General features: G+C 34.7%; 1 protein-coding gene and 1 long non-coding RNA gene across 3 annotated transcripts; one reads left to right on the top strand and one right to left on the bottom strand.

Annotated features, from left to right (window-relative positions):
• Window positions 1-7743: 7743 nt before the first annotated feature.
• CWC15 (CWC15 spliceosome associated protein homolog) lies at window positions 7744-16102 on the bottom strand. Of its 2 annotated transcripts, none has more exons than XM_081280512.1 (7): window positions 15996-16102; window positions 14664-14804; window positions 13974-14086; window positions 13169-13257; window positions 12129-12236; window positions 8995-9113; window positions 7744-8271 (listed from the first exon to the last, which is right to left on the bottom strand). In XM_081280512.1, exons 2-7 carry the CDS (start codon window positions 14792-14794, stop codon window positions 8142-8144), a joined length of 690 nt encoding a protein of 229 aa, XP_081136638.1. In that variant the 5' UTR covers window positions 14795-14804; window positions 15996-16102; the 3' UTR covers window positions 7744-8141. The 2 variants fall into 2 exon arrangements, with proteins under 2 accessions (XP_081136638.1, XP_081136639.1); XM_081280513.1 differs by lacking the exon at window positions 15996-16102 and adding an exon at window positions 15639-15926.
• Window positions 16103-16442: 340 nt separating this feature from the next.
• LOC308642838 lies at window positions 16443-21750 on the top strand. Its single transcript, XR_014020652.1, has 3 exons — window positions 16443-16551; window positions 18207-18300; window positions 20483-21750. It is a non-coding gene; the product is annotated as an uncharacterized lncRNA (long non-coding RNA).
• Window positions 21751-24808: the final 3058 nt, after the last annotated feature.

Raw genomic sequence — 24808 nt, 5'->3', positions numbered from 1 at the left:
AATGGAATCCTAATTAGAATAAGATACACTCTATGTATAAATAATATTTCAAAATATACTCTGTATTCATATATATCTAAAAAGAATAAAAAATTTAAAAAATCTTTAAAAAGTAAGCTAAACCCAAGCCCAGCATCATTCTAAATGGAGAAAAATTGAAAGCATTCCTGCTAAAAACTGGAACAAGACAAGGATGTCCTCTTTCACCACTTCTATTCAATATCATACTTGAAACTCTAGCCAGAGCAATTAGACAAAAGAAAAAAAATAAACGGATACAAATAAGTAAAGAAGAACTCAAACTATCACTATTTGCTGATGACATGATTCTAAACCTAGAAGATCCAAAAATTCCACCAGAAAACTTCCAGAACTAATAAATGAATTCAGCAAAGTAGCAGGATATAAAATCAACACTCAGCTCCAGCATAGGATGGTCCCTTCCAACCAGTAGGAGGTCAAGCCCAGCCAGATCCACCCAGACTGGCCTGCGCAGGACCCAGGTTCACAGTAGGCCCAGGTTTACCCCTCCACAAGCAGGCACCCACCCGAGCCCAGCCTCCAGAATAGGACCACCCTTTCCAACCAGCAGACTATGGCGGAGGTCAAGCCCAGCAGCCCAGATCTCCCCACACCAGCCTGCTCATGACCCAGGCTCACAAGTACTGTGGGAACCCAGACCCAGTGCCGATCCGCCCACATCGAATTGTGCAGGACCCAGGTCCAGGGTAGGTCTGAGTCCTGGTCCCCCAACCTGGGAGCCTAAGCCTAAACCTAAACCACTTCCATCTTGGGACACTGCAGTCAGCGCCATAGCCTTCCCCATGCAGTATCCCCTAACTTTTTGACAACAGACAGTGTGTAGAAACAGTTGCATCTCAGAGCACGCATCTCAAAGAGAGTGTGAAGCCCACTCTTTCAGCCCCATCTCTGTAAAACATTGCTTCCATTTTGGGGCACCTCAATATTATCTTTTGAGTTACCTCAGCTATTGCCATCACCACCTTTAAATGCAGTAGCATACATTGAGAGTCACCAGCAAGGTCTGGAAGCCCAATATCAAGGTGAGATACAGACAATCTGCACAGGTACTATAAGAATATAGGGTAAAAACTGTAATATCTCAGATCCATGCTGCAAGAAAGGAAGACACCGAGACAACATGAAAAAACAAGGGAGGAAAGTGCCCCAAACAAACCAGGACATTATAATAATAGAACCCATGGACGGCAAAGTTGATGAAATGTCAGAGAATGAGTTCAGAAGGCTCATAATTAAAATGATCTGTGAATTAAAGACTGACCTAAATGAGCAAATACAGGGAAAAATTGATCATTCCAACAAAGAGATAAGATTAGCAAAAGATTACTTCAAGAAAGAGATAGAGATTCTGGGAAAAAAAAGTCAAAAATCCTTGAAATGAAGGATAAAATAAACCAAATAAAAAACTCAATAGAAAGCATAACCAACAGACTAGATTAGATCACTTGGAAGAAAGAATGTCAGACAATGAAGACAAAGTGTACAATCTGGAAAATAAAGTTGATCACACAGTGAAGATAGAAAGAAACCATGAACAGAACATCCAAGAATTATGAAACAGCATCAAAAGACCAAATCTAAGAGTTATTAGGATAGAGGAAGGTGCAGGGTTTCAAACAAAAGGAATGCACAATCTCTTCAATGGGATAATATTAGAAAATTTCCCAAGCATAAAGAACAAATTGGAAAACCAAATACAAGAGGCTTACAGGACACCAAATGTACAAAATTACAACAGATCTACACCAAGGCACATTATAATGAAAATGCCTAGCATGCAGAATAAGGATAGAATCTTAAAAGCTGCAAGAGAGAGGAATCAGATCACATATTGGGGGAGACCAATTTGTATCTCAGCAGATTTTTCAACCCAGACCCTCAAAGCCAGGAGATCGTGGAACAACGTATACCAAGCTCTGAAAGAAAATGGATGCCAACCAAGGATTTTATATCCAGCAAAACTAAGCTTTAGCTTTGGTGATGAAATAAAAATCTTCCATGATAAACAAAAGTTAAAATAATTTACAACTAGAAAGCCTACACTACACAACATTCTCAGCAAAGTATTCCAAGAAGAGGAAATGAAAAACAATAATGAAAATCAGCAGAGGGAGGTATTACACTAAAGGAAAATCTAATCAGGGGAGAAACCAAGTCACATTAAATACCAAAAATGTCTGGGAATACAAATCATGTCTCAATAATAACCCTGAATGTAATGGTCTAAACTCACCAATGAAAAGACATAGACTAGCAGATTGGATTAAAAAAGAAACCAAACCATCAACAATATGCTGCCTCCAAGAAACTCATCTCTTGGGGTGAAAATGGGAGTTCAAAACCCAATTTGAGTCAAATGTATGAAAGATGATATATCATGAGCTATGTAATGTTTTAAATAGTCAATAAAAAAAAGAAACTCATCTCAAAGGAAAAGACATCCACAGACTGAAGGTGAAGGATTGGGAAAAATCATATCACTCACATGGACTATGGAAACAAGCAGGGGTTTCCATCCTCATATCCAATAAAGTAGATTTCAAGCTAAAGTCAATCAGAAAGGTTAAAGAAGGACATTACATACTGCTCAAGGGAACCATACACCAACAAGACTTGACAATTATAAATATATATGCCCCAAACGATGGAGCGTTTACGTTCATCAAACAAACTCCTCTCAAGTTCAAGAGTCAAACAGACCACAACACAATAATTTTTGGTGACTTTAACATACCTCTTTCACCACTGGATAGATCTTCCAAACAAAAGCTGAACAAAGAAACTATAGAACTCAATAACACAATCAATAACTTAGTCTGACATATATAGAATATTTCCTCCTTCAATGAGAGAATACGCTTTCTTCCAGCAGCACATAAATCCTTCTCTAAAATAGACCATATATTATGTCAAAAAGCAAATCTTAGCAAATATAAAAAAGTAGAGATACTATCTGCATTCTATCAGATCAAATGGAATGAAATTAGAAATCAATGATATAATAAGAAATACAAGCTACTCCAACACCTGGAATGAACAATGGATTGCAGAAGACATCAAGGAAGAGAATAAAAAAATTTTAGAGGTGAATGAGAAAACAGATACTGTGATATTTTGCCCACCCAGGGACTCCATTTGCTGGATTGATCAAGACTAAAACACTCAGGGGTCACTCCAGGGGAACTAGGCTAATTGGGCTGCATGAAATAACCACACAAGAGACAAAAATACCTTTTTCATTTGGGGTGCTGTGATGGCTCTTCTGACTTAAGGGTCCGCAGAAAGAGAGAGAGAACACACACACACACACAATGAGGCAAGGGGTCAGGTTTCAAAGGGCTAAGTCTAGCTTCATGATGTCTGCTGTCAGCAGGTTGATTGACATCTAGGTAGGCCACACCCAAGAGAAGGGGATACACAAAAGGTGTTTCCATGGAACATTCTATCCCAAACAGAGAAAGTGGTAATATTACAAAGGAACAGGTGAGCACAGCTCCACCCATGGGGCTGTAGGAAGGCATGCCCATACACAAAGACACAGTCACTTGCACCCTAAAGATTGGGGCAATCGTCAGAGTGACCAACAGTGCCGCATAGGTCAGAAGGGGAGACAGACACAGTCATGTGCTAGTCAGCCTCCCACAAGACACAACATATCAAAATCTCTGTGACACTACGAAAGCAGTTCTAAGAGGAAAGTTCATTGCATGGAGTTCATTCCTTAAAAGAAGAAAAAGTCAACAAATAAATGACTTAATCTTACATCTCAAAGCCCTAGAAAAAGAACAAAACAACACCAAAAGCAGCAGAAGACAGGAAATAATTAAAATCAGAGATGAAATTGAAACAAAAGAAACAATTGAAAAAATTTACAGAACAAAAAGTTGGTTCTTTGAAAAAATAAATAAAATTGACAGACCCTTAGCCACACTAATGAAGAGAAGGAGAGGGAAAACTCAAATTACTAACATATGTGAAGAAAAAAGAAATACCATGACAGACACTACAGAAATACAGAAGATAATTAGAAATTAATGAAAACTTGTACTCCAATAAAATAGAAAATATCAAAGCATTGGCAAATTTCTAGAGTCATATAATTTGTCCAAATTGAATCAGGATGATATACATGATTTAAACAGATCAATTTCAAGTGACGAAATAGAATATGCCATCAGAAGTCTACCAACCAAGAAAATCCCAAGACCAGATAAATATATGACTGAGTTCCACCAGACCTTTAAAGAAGAACTAATACCAATATTCTTCAATTTATTTCAGGAAATAGAAAAGAAGGGAGCACATCCAAACTCATTCTATGAGGCCAATATCACTCTGATTCCAAAACCAGGCAAAGACATTCAAAAAAGAAAAGTTCAGACCAATATCTCTAATGAACACAGGTACAAAAATTCTCAAGAAAATTCTGGAAAATCGAATACAAAAGCATATTAAAAACATCGTGCACCATGATCAAGTGGGATTCATCCCAGGGATGCAAGTTTGGTTCACCATAAGGAAATCAATAAATGTAACTCATCACATCAATAGACTTAAAGATAAGAATCATATGATCATCTCAATAGATGCAGAAAAAGCATTTGATAAAATACAGCCCCCCTTCATGTTCAAAACACTAGAAAAATTAGGAATAACAGGAATATATCTCAACATCACAAAGGCTATCTATGCTAAGTCACAGACCAACATCATTCTAAATGGAGAAAAATTGAAGGCAATTTCTAAAAACTAGAATAAGACAGGGATGCCCTCTTTCACCACTTCTATTTAACATAATTCTTGAAACACTGGCCAGGGCAATTAGACAGATGAAATAAACTAAAGGGATTCACATAGGAAAAGAAGAACTCAAATTGGCACTATTTGCTTATGATATGATTCTATACCTAGAAGACCCTAAAAGTTCCACCAGAAAACTTCTAGAACTAATAAATGAATTAAGCAAAGTAGCAGGATATAAAATCAACACACATAAATCAAAGGCATTCCTGTATATCAGTGACAAATCCTCAGAAAGGAAAACTACCACATTTACAATAGCCTCAAAAAATAAAATAAAATACTTGGGAATCAACTTAACAAAAGAGGTGAAAGATGTATATAATAAAAATTATAGAACACTAAAGAAAAAAATCAAAAAAGACCTTAGAAGATGAAAAGATCTACTTTGCTCTTGGATAGGCAGAATTAATATTACCACAATACCCATACTACCAAAAGCACTATACAGATTTAATGTAATTCTGATTAAAATCCCAAAGACATTCCTCATAGAAATAGAAAAAGCAATCATGAAATTCATCTGGAAAAATAAGAGACCCAGAATAGCTAAAGCAATCCTTAGCAGGAAGAGTGAAGCAGGTGGCATCACTATACCAGATCTTAAACTATACTACAGAGCAATAATAACAAAAACAGCATGGTATCGGCACCAAAACAGACTGGTAGACCGATGGTACAGAATAGAGGACACAGAGACTAACCAACAAAATTACAATGATCTTATATTAGACAAAGGCATCAAAAATATGCACTGAAGAAAAGATAGCCTATTCAACAAATGATGCTGGGAAAACTGGAAAAAAAATGAAATTAAACCCCTATCTCTCATCATGCACAAAACAATTCAAAATGAATCAAGGACCTAGGAATAAAACCAGAGACCCTGCATCTAACAGAATAAAAAGTAGGCCCTGATCTCCATCATGTGGAATTAGGCCCCAACTTTCTTAGTAAAACTCCTTTAGCATAAGAATTAAAATCAAGAATCAAAAAATGGGATGGACTCAAACTAGAAAGTTTCTTCTCAGCAAAAGAAACAATCTGTGAGGTGAATAGAGAGCCTACATCTTGGGAGCAAATCTTTATCCCTCACACATCAGATAGAGCACTAATCTTTAGGGTATATAAATAACTCAAAAAGCTAAGCACCCCCCCCAAAAAAAAAAAAAACCCAAAACAAATAACCCAATCAATAAATGGGCTAAGGACCTGAAAAGACACTTCTCAGATGATATACAATTAATCAACAAACATACGAAAAAATGTTGATCATCTCTAGCAATTAGAGAAATGCAAATCAAACTATTCTAAGATTTTATCTCAGTCCAGTCAGAATGGCAGCTATTATGAATACAAACACCAGTAAGTGTTGAGGATGTGAGGAAAAAGGTACACTCATACATTGCTGTGGGACTGCAAATTGATGCAACCACTATGGAAAGCAGTATGGAGATTCCTCAGAAAATTGGGAATGGGACCATTTGACCCCGTATCCCAATCTTTGTTTATACCCAAAGGACTTAAAATCAGCATACTATAGTGACACAGCCACATCGATGTTTACAGCAGCTCAATTCACAATAGCTAGACTACAGAACCAATCTAGGTGTCCCTCAATAGATGAATGGATAAAGAAAATGTGGTACATATACTCAATGGAATATCACTCAGCTTTAAAGAAGAGTAAAAATTATGGCATTAGCCAGTAAATGGTTGAAGAATATCATGGTAAGTGAAATAAGCCAACCCACAAAACCAAAGGTCAAATGTTTTCTCTAATATGCGGATGCTAATTCACAATAAGGCGGGGGTGGGGCACCAGGGAAGAATAGCGTTACCTTAGGTTAGGTAAAGGGAAGTGATGGGAGGGAAGGAAAGGGGATGTGGGGATAGGAAAGATATTACATTCTATCTATGTATATCAAACTGCATAAATGCATTCTACTGTCACATATAACTAATTAAAACAAATTTAAAAACTTTATAAAGTAAATAATTCTAAAAAAATAAAGCTGAGATGTTCTGGTTGGATATAAAATAGCATCTCATGATTTTAATTTGCCTGATGAATAGTGATGTTGATATCTTTTAATATGCATAATAGCCATTTGGATATTTTGTTCCCATTCTTTAAAAATAATTTTTTATCTTAATTGGTTTATAATATGATCTTTATATCTTCTGGATAGAACTTCTTTGTCAGATGGATGGACAGATATTTATATTATCCTTGCCTGCAACTTTCTTCATTTTCCTATTGATATTTTTTAATAAGTTCTTAATTTCTATAAAGTCCAATTCCACCTCCTCCCAAAAAGGGGGGTCTTCTATGTGTGTGAGGCTCAATTTCTGGTTCTAAATTTCTATCAAAGTGGCACCTTTCAACATAGCTCAGGTTTAGGAAAACTTCATTTTCTAGGAGTAATGCTACTCCTATCTCTCTCTCCCACTTCTACAGATATGGCCTCCAACATAACAAATTCTATTTCCAAAAGTTTTATGTTTGATTTGAAACTCCTCAGCTTTGCATAAACTATACATCCAAACTCTTAGCTCATTCAAGAGAAACACAGCAGTTCAGCATCCAGGACAAAGTGAGTGCCATATGCTTTTCTTGTAATACTTAGAGCTCCTGTCATGGCTAAAAGAAAAGAAATGAGTACCTGCAGAAGTGAGGTACTTTGTGCCTTCCTAGATGTAAACCTGAGGTGCCACTTACTAATTGACGACACTTCTATTCCAACATGTGGTCCAAAATGGAATCCCTTTAATCTTTCATCATACTCTTAAAAACACATGTTGAAAATATTAAGAACTCCTAAATGATTAAGAATTAACTTTTTCCTCTGGTGAAAGAAACTTGAGGTATAAAGCAGAAACACATAGATTTTAAACCAGTGAATAGAATAAAGGAAAAATTTAATGCATAAAGAAAAACATATATATTTTTTTAAAAACATGATGCAACATTTTATAAGCTGTATACATCACAATGAAAAGCTGGGGACACAGATTCAGTTATTTAGATTAAAATCATTTATTACAAGCAGGTTCTTTTTTCCCATATTAAAAAAACAAAAAAAACAAAACATGATTGAAAACATTCAGAGAATAGAAACTGAGTTAAACCTATTCCCAAGTCCATTATCAATAAGGTCTCAATAAAGGAAAAGATACTTTGGAACTTAAAATTAGAGAAGTCTATTATATACCATTAGACGGCGGAAAGGGAAAAAAAAAAACATCAAAATGATCCTTAACATTTTACAGTCTTTAATTAAGCACATAAAACTGTACTACTTAATATATTTCTCCATGAATTTTTTGTGAAATTCAGATCGCAGTGTATCGTTTACAAATCTTTTGTCTTTCTTTTGATCATCTACACCTTTTGCGCAGTTCTTGAACACAACATCGTCATCCCACCTGAAAGGAAAAATGAAAATAAAATGCCTTATAATGTTTTTATTAGGAGACAAGAATACATATGTATTGTAAAGCTTAGTCATTACACAGAAAGATGCTCAACGTGTACATCATTTGACACAACAAAAGAACAAAGTAATACTTAATTCATAAGTCCTGCAATCCCAGTGGCTCAGGAGGCTGAGACAGAATAGTGAGTTCAAAGCCAGCCTCAGCAAAAGCGAGATGCTAAGCAACTCAGCAAGACCCTGTCTCTAAATAAAATATAAAATAGGGCTGGGGATGTGGCTCAGTGGTCCAGTGCCCTCAAGTTTAATCCTTGGTACCAAATACAAAAACAAACAAAAAACCAACCTGGTTTCATATCTTTTCTATGTCAGCCATGAATATAATTATAAGCTAAGTCCCCTGAATCCTTCTAGTGAATATCTGAATGTGAAGAGCAGTCTTGGGGACCAAGGACACACGTACGTAATATACATGAGCTTTGTAAGGTTCCCAAGACTGCTCAGTTCATTACTCTTACCCTACTGTTTAGATCATTATTTGATATGTAGCTGGTTATAAATATCTGCTGAAAATTTTATTTTCTTTCTTTTATTACTCGAAAATTAGAGAGAGAAAAATATCAGTGGAAGGCAGAGTTTTAGAAGCATTACATAATATACTTTGCTGTCCAACTCATAATCTGTATATAGAATTCTAACCCATTACTTATAGTACCTTCTTTTAACTTTGAAGTTGGCCTGAGGCTGGGAAGGGCCAGTGAGATTAAGAAGAGGGTTTCCACTCAGAATGTTCTCCATACGAATTCTCTCTTCTTCAGCTTTTTGTTCTTGTTCCTGGCAATGAAAGAGGAAGATGCAATTTTCTTATATTAGCTCATTAAAGAAAAAAAGAGAGAAGACTGTTAGAATTGTTTAAAGAGGAAAGATATGCATCAAGGTAGTTTTCTTTCTATTTTGATTCTTAAGATAACAGAAAAGCTCATGAAAATAAAACAATAATCTGGCATCTTTATTATAAATATTTCATACTTGCTATCATACAGTCATTAGTATCTCCCAATTCTGAAAAGCTTTGTGATGCATATTTGTCTGTTTTCTTTTGAAGAACATATAAAACGAATACTTTAAATTTTGTTTTACATTTATAATTTAAGAACATATTAAACATAAAAAAGACATTTAGCAAAGCTATTTAAAGGGCCACAAACTGATAAAAATACTTCCATTTTAAATTACTAACAATGTAAGCTTACATCTCTAGGATTAATAATAAAATTATTATTAATATCTAAGGAATAACTCCTAAAATAAGACAAACAACCATGTACAACATTCCTGAAGTGTATCCACTTTGTTTTTAGGATTTATTGTCATCCACTTTCTATTTTTATACCTCTTATCCTTCACTAGTTATAAAATTGTTTTCATTTTATTTTATCATCAATCTCTTCAAACTCAAATCACCTGCAGTTTCATTTTCAGAACCAGGAACATAAAGTGTCCAAATCTTTAGCTGCAACTTCTAGATTTGCCTGAAACATATTATCTCAAACCAAATAAAAAACTGGCAGGTGAGATTCTTAGGAAAATAAACAGAAAAACTGCTTTGGACCAGATCTTAAGCAAGTCAGGAACCATCCCCTGGAAGATTAGAACATAAATAGCTTTCTAAAAATTACCTATTTATTTTTAACAAATTACATGGATGCTTAAAGTGAAAAGACATTTCTTTGAGATGCTATAAAAATTAGGAGCTCAAGTATATAATGTATGAAATTTATAATAATAATGTGTTAACATATAAGGTTCCAGTCTTTTAATATCTGCAATATTATTTCCTTTGGTTACTTGATTGTCACATACAGCACTGGAGGGGAAAAAAGCACCAACTTCTTCCATCAAATATTAGGCACAAAAGGTAGCAGTAAGATAGCCTGCAGATCAAATCTAAACAATCCCTTTCCTGCTATTTATGAGAATGAAATTTTATTGGAGCATAGGCTGCTTTTGTGCTACAACAGCAGAGCAGTTGCAACAGAAGATGCACAGGCTGATGACAAGGCAGTTCAAAATACTTAGTATCTGACCTTTTACACAAAGTGTACTAAACCCTGACATAGGTTAATTAGTTTGAAAATGTTACTTTGAGATACCTCAAAAACAGTTTATAGAATGGAAAAACAGGGACTAAGGGAATAAAATTGTCATGTGACTTCAAGAAATACCAACACATTTTTCACAAAGAGATTAGATGAATCTCCCATATCTTTCATCTAAAATATTTATCCTGCCTCAACATCAACCAAAAGCATTTAAAGTTCTTTCAGTCTAGATACAGAGAATAGTGAACCTCAAAGAATTTGGAACAACTGCCCTCTAGTGGCAGACGAGTGATATTGGTAATGATATTTATTTTTAAACATTAGATAAAAACTGCAAGCTATTAATAGGAATTATGCTTTCCTATGTTAAACTTTAATGAGAAGTTTATCTGCAAATAATTTTCTTGAGACTGGAAGTAGAGTGCTTGTCTAGCATGTATGAGGCCCTGGGTTCGATTTGTAGCATTCAAACAAACAAAAGAACCCACAAAACTACCAGTGCCATCACCAACAAAAAAAATCTTTTCTTCTTCCAATCTGAATTCTAAGACTATCTCATACTATTTTTTTTTCCTGAAAATTTCCCTGACCCTTCTGACTAACATGGACTTTACAAATCTACTTCCCAAGATTCTTATCATTAACCTTTATCAGTGTCTTCTCTCCCCCCACTCACCTGCCCCCTTGCTTTTTATTTTTAAAAACATAACCCACCGCTCAAATGAAATCTACGCTGACATCCATAAAAAAAGCTGTACTATTCTGGCTGAAAATGGGTGCAGACATCTTTACTTGAATGTCTTCTAATGTGTCAAATTCACCATGTTCAAAATAGAATTCATGTTTTTTTCCCTCTGCCTAAACATATCCATTTTTCTGCTTTCCATGTATTACTATATGGCACCAATATATACTAAGTGTGTGTGTGATGGGTGTCATCTTTGCTTCCACAACCAATCACTGACTTTATTTGGTCAATTCTCCTCCTTGAGAGCTTTCCCAGAACCTGTTTATTTCTATCAATTCCAACTTCTATCATGTAAGTTAAAAGATTCTCTTCATTACCCATAAGGAGTATTGAAATAGCCTCCTCACTCAGTTAATTCCAATCCATCTTCTATACTTTTGCCAGAGTAATCTTTCTAAAATGCATATGCACTCTTACCAATCTACTGCTAAACTCTACTGGCTTCTCATCCTTTAGAACAAAATTCAATTCCTTTAACACTGGTTTACAAACTGCCAATGCTTGGACTCCTGCTTGCCTCCTCAGTTTCATCTCTTAATTTTTGAGGTAAGCATTCTTTTCTCCCACTGTATAACTGAGAAGACTGGGTATACAAGAGTATGATAACTTGGCATAGATTGTGTATAAAATCTATTGACAGGTTGCCTCACAAATGTCTAGGCAGGAGACAAGAGAGAGAAATTTGTAGAGTAATCTTAATCATGTTGGTTCTTCTGACACTTAACACTAACTAAATGTCTATTGAACAAAGAACAAACAAGTAAATATGAGCAAGTTGAGGAGTATTATTCAGCATGCCTGAACTGTTTTGAATTTCCAACATAACCAGGATCCTTAAAATGTCATAAAAATAATCAGATTTATAGGACTTCAGGTGCCATGATATTTAGACATGGTAAGGAAAATTTCTAATATAAGAAGATATTATTTGAATAAAAAATATTCCTATTTTAGCATGTGAAGATGGGATATATAAATACTTAACCCTTAGATTTTTACCTTCCTGGCCTGCTCTTCTGCTCTTTCTTTTTTAATTTTTTCTAGTTCTGCAAGGAGAGCTGCAGTATCATCATCATCACTCTCCTCTTCAAAATCTTCATCTTCCTCCTAAAAACAGTAAAAAGCAGTAATTATCCATGATGTTGGAGGGAAAATGCACAGTGTTAATCTTTGTCCCTTAAAAACTATATTTACCATATTTTTGGGACAGAATTAATTTTCCTAGTAGGAAAATAACTGCACTTGAATACTATGATTAAAATCAACAACCATCCAAATAAATAAAAATCTCACAAAAAGCTTAGAATATTTCCTAAAATGTCAACTCCTAATAAAGTACCTTACAAATTTACATGGCTAAAATTAGAAAAAGGGACACCTCATAATGAAATGCAGTAGGTATATACAGGGTTCACTCTAGGAGAGACAAAATGATAGTATGTAACTTATAGCAATTTTAAGCTATTAAGTAAGGATTATCAGACATGCAAAAAAGAGCATTAAATTCCACAATAAAATAATTTCAAATGAATAATAATTAAATCACACTTATAACTGAGCTTCTTGTTTTAATGACTATAACTTCATCAGTCAGCTCTAGAATTAATTGCTGATATATGTGCACAATTACATCTTATCTAGGAAAGGCCACTCATTTTTTCACTGTTTTGTAGAAAAGCACAAACCACTGACTATGGAGTCCCACTGAATTTTAATTGATATGCTAACTTTTAAAAAATTCTGCTTAGATTACTTTCCTCCCTAAACACAGAGGGAACCAGCATGTGCATAATACGTCTGATCATAGCTAATGAGGAAAGGCCCTAGGGTATAACTACAGGGAATGTTTCCAGAGAGCCCAATGTGTGCCCTGTGTATATAAAAACAGTAGCTCAACTCTAGGGTTTAATATAAAGAATTCTTCTGGAGGAAGGCACGTTCTTTAATAGACTGCTTTCATAGTGAGTTCTCTAGATATCAAACTTGTTCTTGAACCCTCGGCAAAGAAAAATACTCAAATGAAAGAAAACAAAACTTACATCTGTTAGAGGATCATCTGCATCGAGGTTGGCAGCAGGAATCTGATCTAGCCGAGGTTTCTTTGACACTGAAGAGGAGGTTGTATGTTCTGGTGGAAAACACACATTATTAAACTTAGTGAAACAAGTGCTGCATTTCTTATAATGTTTTAGGGACCTATAGGTATGAAGAATCCATATTCAAAGCATCATGCTATCAGGGATCACCTATTATGACTGGCAAATAAGTCTTTGGTAAATATTGTTGGTAAATATTAAATATATTAATAAAAAGAGTGATTTTAATATTAGAACTGCAACCTCAGGAAATTCAGGGTGAAGTTTATACAAACTGAAAACATTAAATCTCTTTTTTGGGGGGGATGAGGGTGGTGGTACTGGGAATCTAACTCAGGGCCCTTTACACCACTGAGCTATATTCCCAGCCCTTTTTGTTATTTTGCTGAGGCTGGCCTGAAACTTGCAATTCACCTGCCTCAGCCTCCAGAGTTGCTAGGAATACAGGCACGCATCACTACCTGTCTGAAAACATAAAATATCTCAGACAGAAATCCTGGGGCCTGGCTGCTCTAATGAGTTAAAACTTTTGATTTGAAATAAAATAATGGCTGCTGAATATCTCCAGATCACCCTGTTCCTTCTATTATAGAAGGATAAAAAGATGAAATTGGAATAAACCTTATTATCTCTCATTATTTAAGGAAGTAAAGCTTACAAAAATACGAACCCTTTCTAATTACTACATGAAAGAAAAACCATGGACAATATAATTTTAGGAGACAAATGTTTGGGACAGGGTTGATACCTCGGGTTGGACGATCTCTATTTTTTTCTCGTGCAGCAGCTCTCTCTCTTTCTTCCAACTCCCTCCTGAAGTCTCGGTTACGAACCTCTTCAGGGGCATCCTGAGTAGTTTGTCTAAAGTGGAAACAAATCAGGACAAAATGTTACAACCCGTCCCAACCCCAAGAAAACAAAATCACATGTGAATCGAAGACAATTCAATTCACAAGTACAATTTTGTCCCTCAAACATAAAACAAAGAAGAGGACAAGATAATAACCTAAACTGAAGGTTACTAACTAGCACTTGTGATATTTCCAATATTTTAAGAAGCCACAAACGAATCACATACTTTCCTTAATATGGTCGCAGATTGATTAAAATGTCCTTAATTTTTGTTCCCATTATATAGACTCAAGAGCTTGTTACAGTATAACATTTATCCCACTAACTTGTGCTGAAAATGCATAGTTTCTCTAAGGTAATATTAGGTACTCTTCCCTCCACATATGGAAATTCCTGGTTAATAGCAATTTCTGCTGAAGGAATGTTAGTAGCACTTTAAAAATCACGCATAACTTTATTGTTAAGCCCTCTGTTGCATTCCATTCCTTTAAAAATAGATAACCTAAGTGACATACGTAACTCAAACTTGATCATATATCATGATCATGCCATTTAACAGATGTGGTCTTTGGAAAGTCTTTATTACCTGTATTTTATCTTTGTATGAGAGGGAAGATCTCTGCTTGAATACTGCTTTGAGAGTTGGCTCAAATCACCTTCTCCTTTTCCTCTTCCACCTCTTGCAGGTTCAAAAGTCGGCCTGGCTGCTGTTGTCATCTTTTATGCTCTAAAGAAAAACAGTATTAAGTTATTCCCAATAGAATTCTTGCTTCATAAATTTATTCATCAATATCTACCCTTGTGAAATAATTTCAAAACTCATCCCTCCAAAATTGCATAATCTTTCTATACACAAGTTCGAAGGAAACAAACTATGGCCTAAGGGGTAAACAAGGAATATAGCTTTGCAGATAGTTACTACTACAAAAAATTCTGTCATGAGGATCTAAGTTTGTGATCCTGTTGTTCTCCTGGCTGCCTGGTCTCGGGGCAAGTCCCCTAACTTGTTTCTGTCATCAGTGGAATGGGGATATTCCTTTTAGGATTATTGGAATTATGGGACATGACATGCTCAATTTCTTGTAATATACAGTTTCACCTCTTAAGTTTTAAGAATTCTCAACCACATTCCCCCAAGCTTCCAAGATTTGCATTTTTTCCTAAGCTTCACAGAACAACAAATAAGTTAATCAAAACAAAACTTAAAAATCACTGACAAACTTACTGAGTGTCCAGGAGGTAAGTGTGCTAAAATTCAATGACAGTTACATGGGCAAAATTTTAACAACCATTTGTTGATTTTCTCCTGTAAGTTATCACAATATAAATCAGCCCTTTTAAGGTTATAATTTAAGAGACGCTCAGAAGACAGGAAACTCACTCCCAAAAGATTCTAATAACCAAAAAATCAGGAACACATTCTGTATGTTACGTTCAGCTCTGGGTAACCAAGTGTACCTACCACCTGGCACAATCGCTAAATCCCATTAGCGTCAGAAAAACAACGGTCTCCCACTCCTATCAAAAGAACGAGGAAATGGAAAGATTTTGAGGGGTATACCTCTCTTGATTTTCATAAAGGGTAAAGGCGTGTGTCCAGAGAAGGAGAAACAGGGTTGCCTGCTGCTAGGTGCCTCCGCGTCCTGCACACCTCGCGATTCGGTATCTCGGGAGCGCGCCCTTGGGCTGTCACCAGGAACTCGCTGTCTTTTCACCCACGGGGGAAGGCGGTGGGAGTACCCCCGGCCCACCTAAGCCATAGGCAAAGCTGCCTTGGCGCCGCTTTCTCTGCAGTGGGCCCAAGAGCTTCGCACGCACCAGCCCTGACTACTGCTCCGGAGCTCCTCCGCCCGCCGCGGACTCCGACCCCACCTTTCCTTTCCCACCCGCAGAAGAAACACCTTGGCCTGCAGCTCACCTTGGCCGAGGTCTGACCACCTCCGCAGATCACACAGATACCATTGCCACTCTCGGCCCCCAGAATCCTCTGCTCCCAGGGCCAAAGCCTAAGACCCGGAAGCAAAACCCAAGCGCTTTAACCACCAATCAGCAGAGGCCCGGGTGGAAGTCGGCGTGACGACAGCAGGGGGTGGGGCTGAGACAGCCCAGGGGGCGGGCGTTTGAAATCTGTGCCTCAGAGTAGACCCTAAATATCATTTTTATACCTTGGAGAACCAATTACTTAATGTCTTTTCCGTCTTTTCCTTCCCCGACCCCCTCCCAGACTCCTTCATTCCGGTACTGCGTGGACGGAAAGCCCCGGGTAGCCGACACCACGTCCCCCAACTAGCGGGAGAGAGAGTGGAAAAGGATTATATCAAACTGTTAAAATCCAACGGCTCCTGCTTCCGTCCTGCTCCTGAGCTAGACCCAACCAGCCTAGGGAGTTTGGCTACGGAAAGACTAGTATTTTCACTTAATTGGATATGAAGAAAGAACAAATATGTACGGGGGCAACCACGATCTTTATAAAGGTACCATTCCTCAAAAACCTTAGACTTCAAAGCAAAGGTTGTAGTCGTATTGTTGGTTAGAATTTTTATCTTTTTTTTTTAAGCGCGAAGTTCTAATGGGAGGGGAGACGTCAGTTTTAGGTTTACGACGTTGAACGTTTAGAACGGTGGGCCCAAACTGTCAGAAGCGCGAGATGGAATTAAGATGGCTACTCAAGCGTTAGGTGAAGTTTAAATAAGACAACGAAAACCTGGGGGGAAATAATCACCAATGGTCTCCCACCGCTATCAAAAGAAAAAAAAAAAAAAAAGACCGAGAGCAGAGATCTTTTTTTGCTTTGTTTGCATTGCTATTTTCATTACAGATCTTGGAGCATAGTAAATGCTCAATAAGTCATTGTTCAACAAATGAAAATTCAGCTCCCCCAATTTAGTTTCAAATGTCAAATTTTACGTAATTGGATGCTTAAACCCTCTCTCCATGGATTCTTTCTTCAAAAAACTTTCAAATGAAGAAAGAAAAAACCCTCTTCGCCCATAAAGTTCGAGATAAAAATCTTGACCCACCCCCACCCCAGCACGGGGGTAGGGTGGGGGTCGGGTTAACTCTCATACTAGAGCAAATGCTCCTACACCAAACTATTGAGGAATAGATGTCAGGAAACTCTGGAAAAAATAAAAAATATTCATTTTTATCTTACTTAAAGGTATCTTCACCAGTCTCACATCCAGAATCCTGAAAGACCTACTTAAATTGCTTTTCCTTCACTCTTCATATCCTATTCATTTGCAAATCTTACCAGTTTTTAAAAAATTTACCCAACATTTCAATTCACTGCTACTGCCCTCATCCAAGCAAGCCACCATCATCTTCCACTTGGATTGTGATTACCTCCTAGTGGATCTTCGTGCCTTCTCTTTAGCTACAATTTTACATATAGCAGCAAGAGTTATGTTTTAAAATTATTAGATAGCATTATTCTCCTGCATAAAAGTCTATTGCACTTAAAAATTAAGAATATGTCCTGAGGCCCCATGGAGCCTGACTCTTGCATACCTCCCTGATTTCTGGTTCATTCAGTCAATTACATAGTAAGCTCAAGACGTAGCCAACTGGGCATTTATTTCACAAAACAAGAAAAGATTCTTTGTTTTTGCACTAGATTTTCTGTTATCTCAGTCCTAATATAACAACTGCTATTCTTCAACTTTCAGCTCAGATGCCACCTCCTCGGTGAGGTTTTTCCTGACATCTACATCAACACCCCACCCCTCCAATGAACACACACTCTCATATAACCCTGTTTTACTTTTCATAAAACCGAACACTTCCTGAATTTATTGTTTGTTGTATTGCTTTGTTTTTTTATGTGAGAGGCTGTATCAGAAAGGCATGGAGAGTAAAGATCTAGTCTAGGTTCTAAATTCTAGTTCTGCCCTTTCCTAGTTTTGTAACCTTAGGCAAGTCATTTTCCCTTTTTGTGCCCTCAATTTCCTCATGCAAAAATGGGGATAATTCTAGTTCCTATCTCATAATGTTACTGAAAGGATTAAGTAAATTAATACTTGTAAAGTACTTAGAACTGTCTCAGCAAACAGTACTTGCTAAATAAATGTTAGCTATTATTATTATTAATATTATTTTTTTATTATTATTGTCTATTTTCCTATATTAGAAAATAAGTTCCAGGAAATCAGGAACCTTGTCTCTCTTGTTCACTGGTGTATCCTCTGCATATAGAACAGTGCCTGGCACATAATAGGTGCTGAGTAAGTATTTGTTGAATGAATGAATGAATGAATCATGTACTATGAAATAGGGGAATGAAGTAACAATGACAAGATGGTGACACAGTTTTAGAAAATACCCACACTTTTTATATTCTAACTGCCTTTATCAACCCTGAGTGAGTAACCCCAATCCATTTAACTCACGGCTTACTACCCATTCTTTTAACTGCTAACTTTAATTTAATAAGCATGCCATGATTTTATTAATACCAATGTACATTATAATCAGTCCATTCACAAAATTAAAAGATTCTAACTAAAATGGTCTAAAAGTATTAATAAGAAAAATACTAAAAAATTTATACATAAATTATCTGAAAATACTTATCAGAAAATTGAACTATAAAACTTTGACATAAGCAGTTTTGAAAATATTAAGAAAAAGAAACTAAAAGTTGGAAAATTCAGTAAAAGCTTAAAATTTACCCTATCTGCTAAGTTAACCAGAAAAAATCATATAACCTCTCTACAATTCTTAATTTAAACCTGTTATCACAGAAATCTAGTTGGGTCCTTAATTCTGCCTAACAATCTTCCTCTATTTTTCTAATTGTTTATTTTTCTACTCAATAACATTTCCCACATTTCCCTCTTTCTTTATGTCTACGTGCCTCTTCCATTTCCTTTCCTTTCTCATCTTCTTTCTTGAGAGTGGAAGATCTTACCTCTGGGCATATCTATCAAGTTGCCTTTGGCTATGCCCATATCCTCAGCTTTCCACGAGTAACTAGAAAGGAGGTGACCTCAAACCCCCTTGTGCTTTGGATCCTAATCCTCTGGACTTCTTAATGACTGCTTTATTTCTTGTTTCTCATAATCTACAAAGCCATCCTTTTCAAATCATACTTAATAGCTTTTGGACATAGTATGGTATATCTTAACTGTAAAAATTCTCCAGATATGACAGAGGTAGTGTTTTATAGTGTAAAAAGGGTGTTGTATTCAATAATTTTGATTACAAAACTGGCTATTCTTAAGGCAGGAAGTAATGGACGAATTCTAACTTCAAAGCTAATACAAAAACAATACCCCAAAGGGGAAAAAAGACCATAATAATCTAAAAAGAAAAATTTTAAGAAATTATAGTACCTAGTGCTTGAAAAGACATTTTAATCAAGGTAGACCCTCTAAGAGCTTTAAAATATATGATTTTTAAAAAGTCATGTATATGATAAAAATTAGTTTTATAGCCAATATGCCAAATACAAAGTCAATTGCTAACTACTAGATTAGCAGATAAATTTCATGTCTGTAACAGAAAGGGTTGCTACGACTACTGTTAATACTAATATAATATGTACACTAATATACATAATATAAAAATACAAACAACCCAATTAAAATTAACAAAGATATAAACAGGCTATTCAGGAAGAATAATTCCAAATCAACAATAGACAATAAACATGAAAGACACTGAATCTCCCAATGAGAAAAATGAACATAACTAACAACAAAGTATCACATTGCAGCATTAATTAGCAACAGTTAAGCAAATTTAATAGAATTGGATATGATTGAAAGAAAAGGATATTAAGTCAGACAGTGGGGAGGTATTGTTACCTTCATAGTTAAATTCAAAAGTGCCCCAGGGCCCCCCCAGGTGTTCTGTAGTCATTTTGACTCTTTGACTCATCATATTCATTTGCCTTTCTAGACTATGATACTTGAACTTACATAGCTGCTTCTTCTTTGAGGCCCTCAAACTAGCTATTTTCTCTGCCAAGATAGTCTTCCTTCTCCTGTTGGTCTTTGCTCAAATTAAACCAACCAACCCTGATATTTTGTTTAAAATGACAACTGTACTTCCCTTCTGTCTTCGAAAATCCTGTATACTGTGTATCTCCCTTACTCTGCTCTTCTTTTTCTAGCAGCATGAACTTTCTTCCATGACCCTATTTAAGTTACTTTACATTTGTTTCTTTCTCCACCTTTTCCATTCTGAATATAATTTCTACAAGGGAAAGGATCTTTGTTTTGCTCAGTGATAAAGTCCACGCATCTAAAGCAATGCCTGACACCAATGGTTGCCCAGTAATAATTTTCAAAATAAGAAGATAAATGAGTGAATGGATGGATGGATGATTGAACAAGTTTTAACCGGAAAAAAATCATGTTCTTATGTAAAAAGTTACTGTCTTAATCTTTTTATATTTTAAAGGAGAAAAAAGTAACTTACATTCCACTAGTCTGAAATCCTGATTTGAAATGAAGATATGACAAGACCCAGAGAAATGATTTCCATTCAGGAGAGAATCTCTAAGTGAAAATTCATGTGCTGATCAGGTTCAATATATACCATCAAAATTCTAATTAAGTCATTCCCTACCCCAAGTCCAATCACGGCTGATTCAATCTCTCTCCATTTCTACCAATTGAATCACTTCCTCCCAATTCTAGTAAATCCTTTCATATACAAAGTCGAAATTTGTGCTTAAAAATGTTGGATGTTTTTGATAAGAAACAGAAAACCCAATGTGCATGAGTAAAAAACTGCATTAATGAATAATATGAATAATGGAATCTGCTTTGAAATTTAAACCTAATTCTATACGAAAAGTTAGTGCTTTAATTTGTTTTGACAAGTAAGGAGGTTTTTAAAAAGTGGCTTGCCTTCTATCCCCAAATTCTGATTTTAAATGAAGACACTTAGGTTCAGAGGGGTGGTTTCCTGGATATAACCTCAGTGTGAAATTTTCTTTGCTGATAGTCCAGGTAGATTACTGGATAATATTATAATCTAACTATTACTTGTCTAATTACATGGTTATTTTATACTAATTAGCAAGCTAGACAATTATTACTAAGACAATTAAGAATAAAACTTACTAAAAATAGTTAAAATATCTAAACTATAGAAAATAAGAGAATAGAAAAGTACATGCCAGGCAATATAAACAATAACAACAAGACTTTATGGAGTGATATTAATTATTAAATTATTCTTTTTATTAAGTAACATTAATAGGGACAAAGATGTGCATCTTATTATATTACAAAGAAAAATCCACTAAAAATAATGTAATCATTAACAAGTATGCAACTAACCACATAGCTGGAAAAGTGTGAAGCAAAAAGAATTTCAAGGAAAAGCAGACAAATCTGCAATCATGGTGGAAATCTTTTTTTAACATAAATTGTTCTCATCTTGGTAGATCATGCAGACTAACAATATTGATCTAATATATATGTTATATGTGTGTGAATATATGTGTATTATATATGTATGCTTATTGTATTTATATATGTATATAAAATCTTATAACAAAAACAGAATACACATTATTTTCAATAAACATTGAATATTTTTCCAAATTAATCAAGTATAAAGCCCCAAAATCAATTTCAATAAATGCCTGTGTGAGCATTTCTAAATTGTGTTAGTCTTGCCAATTTTTGAACTTTATATAAATATTTCAAATGTTTATATAAATGAATTATATGTACTCTTTTGTGTTTTGCTTTTTTTCTCCCACTTAATGTGTGTTGTATGTAGCTGTGGTGTATTATATAGAATTTGATTGTGTGAAAATACATAATATAATTTATTCAGTTATGTTTGCATAAATTATTCAGTTATATTTGATTGAAAAGTCATACTGATATTTTCAGATAATCTTTTCTAAATATTTCTTAGGACTTTCTTAAGTCTGCTAGAAATTCATTTTTGTACAAGGTCTGATGGAAGGGTCTTGAAACATGGTCAAACAAGTTTTCTTGTTTCTTTTAATGAGTATATTTGCTATGCTTGGCCTTTTTGACTTTACCATAAAATTTAGGAGCCAATCGTCGAGTTTTAAAAAAAATACTTTAATTAAATAACATCAATTCTGTGGATTAATTTAAGAAAAATTGACATTGTTACAATATCAAGTCTTCAAATGTATTAACAGGCTGTATCTTTCCCATAATTTAGGTCATCTTTAAATACTTCTCTAAGTATACTTCTCTAAGTATATTTATATTATTGTCTTAATAGAAATCTTGCAAATCTTTTGTTTGTTAGCCTCAGGTGCTACTTAATATTTAATGCTATTGTAAATGGCATCTTTCTTAGATTTTGATTACTGTGGCTAGAGTATACAGAGAAAATTGCTCTTTATATACAGCTATTTTAAATGCAAGTAGTTTACTCAGAGATCTTTTGCATTTTTCACATATCCAATCATATCATCTGCCAATAATGACAACTATGTTTCTTCCTTTACAGTCTCTTTCCCTGCTTTCTTTTTTCCTTGTCATATGTTGGTTAGGACTTCCAGGACAATGTTGAATAAAAATGCTGAGTACAGGTATCCTTGTCTTTTTCTTGATTTGCAAGGGAAAACTTTCAACTTTTTTCTGTTAACTATGATTTTGCAGAAGTTTAGAGGTAGATACATTTTATGCTACTAAAATTTTTCTTACTATTTTTAGTTTGATGAAAAGTGATTTTTAAAAATTTTATATATATATATATATATATATATATATATATATATATATATATTTATATGATGGTAGAGTGTATTTTGACATATTATACATACATGGAGTATAACTTTTTCTAATTAGGATCCCATTATCAAACACTTACTGCATCTGAGATTAAGTTTCACCTCATCTTTCATTACTGAAATAGACTAAATGGATCATGATGTATGTATTTCTGGAATCAGTATGCTCAGATTTTAAGATTTTTGAATCTATGTTCATAAGAGAGATTGGCTTATTTATTTTCCTTTCTCATAGTGTTGAAGATTTGTTTCAGAAAATTTATGCCATAATATGAATCAGAAGAGTTTTTCTTTTTCTGTTCTCCAGGAAAATATGTCAATGATTGGTATTACATTTTCCTTTAGATGTTTGGTAAAATTTGCTGGGATAGTTTCTTGAGCCTAGATTTCTTTCTGGAAGGAGTTGAACTACTGTCTCAGTTTCTTCCATGATTATGAATATATTTAGTGTTCTAATTCTTCTTGTGTCAATTTTGCTGTTTTATTTTTCCAATAATTAATTTCACTTAAATTTTAAAATTTACTGGCATAAAGTCTATATTATTTTTCTTTGTCTCTTTATTTTTTAAATGTCTGCAATAGCTAGATACTTCTTTATAATATTTCTTTCCTAATATTAGTTATGTCTTATATTTTTATTCTCCACTATTTTCAGCAAATAGTTTTTAATTTTTCTAGACAATTTTTTAAAAATTTTGTTCATTCTCTTATATTGACTTTGTATTTCATCAACTTCTGGTCTTACTTTTATTTCTTTCTCTCTTTTTCTCTCTCTCTCTCTCTCTCTCTTGATAGTTCAGGGGATTGAACTCAGAAGCCCTCTACATCTGAGCTATACCCCCAGACATTTTTAATTTTGTTATTTTGAGACAGGGTCTCACTAAATTGTTGAGGTTGGCTTCCAACTTGCTCATCCATCTGCTTCAGTCTCCTGAGTTGATGGGTTTACAAGCATACTATCTCCTAGTTTTTTTGTTGTTGTTGTTGCTATTTTTGTTCTCTTGATTTCCTCAGGTAGATAGATATTTAGTTCATTTAATTTTTCTAGATTTCTTCCTTTTCTTAAGGCTTTAAATCTTTATTTGAATACTATTTACCAACATCTCATAGTGTTTGAAATGTAGTATATTCATTCTCATTTAGATCAAAGTATTCCAAATTTTCATTGTTTTGTTTTATTCTCATTAAAGGTTTATTTAGACATGTATTTTATTATTTTTTATTTTTTTTGTTTGCTACTTTTTTTTATTGGTTGTTCACAACATTACAAAGCTCTTGACATATCATATTTCATACATTAGATTGAAGTGGGTTATGAACCCCCAATTTTACCCCAAATGCAGATTGCAGAATCATGTCGGTTACACATCCACAATTTTACATAATGCCCTATTAGTAATTGTTGTATTCTGCTACCTTTCCTATCCCCTACTATCCCCCCTCCCCTCCCCTCCCATCTTCTCTCTCTACCCCATCTACTGTAATTCATTTCTCTCCTTGTTTATTTTCCCATTCCCCTCACAACCTCATGTATTTTAATTTTAAATAAAATTAGGAATTTTCTTTTGATTATTAATTTCTAACTTTATTGTTTTATGGTCAGAGAACATGTCCTGTGTGCTTTTGGCCCTTTGACATTTGTAAAAACTTGGTTTATAGACACAAATTTATGGCCAACTTTGTAAAGCTTTAATAGTTCTTGAAAAATATTCTGAAGTTTGGGAGTCCAGAGTTTTATGTGTCTATTGCTTTTAAACTGCTTTTTGTATGAGTAGCATTGCAGTTTATGCCTGTCATCTCTGGTTTCCTTTACTTTCAAAGGTATGTAAGATTTGGTGATAAATGATAGGATGTAACCTGATGTTAAAGTTTAGAACCACTTACTAAAATCTAAAAAGAGTATAGAATTTTTACTCAGTCAATATTCAACATTTTTCTTTTTTTTATTGGTTGTTCACAACATTACAAAGCTCTTGACATATCATATTTCA

Source organism: Spermophilus citellus (genome assembly GCF_964194105.1).
Source record: "Spermophilus citellus genome assembly, chromosome: 2".
Classification (NCBI taxonomy): Eukaryota; Metazoa; Chordata; class Mammalia; order Rodentia; family Sciuridae; genus Spermophilus; species Spermophilus citellus.
The sequence above is the reverse complement of the archived record's forward strand: the minus strand, read 5'-3'. Positions and strand labels throughout refer to the sequence as shown.

Bases quoted from the DNA above. Each gene is read 5' to 3' on its own strand.
- CWC15 (XM_081280512.1), bottom strand. From the start codon at position 14,794: ATGACAACAGCAGCCAGGCCGACTTTTGAACCTGCAAGAGGTGGAAGA. The intron at 12,237-13,168 runs GTAAGTTTTGTT...TACTGTTTTTAG, and splicing joins CAGATGATCCTCTAACAGAT to GAGGAAGATGAAGATTTTGA. The intron at 8,272-8,994 runs GTACTATAAGTA...TTTTCCTTTCAG, and splicing joins AACTTCAAAGTTAAAAGAAG to GTGGGATGACGATGTTGTGT.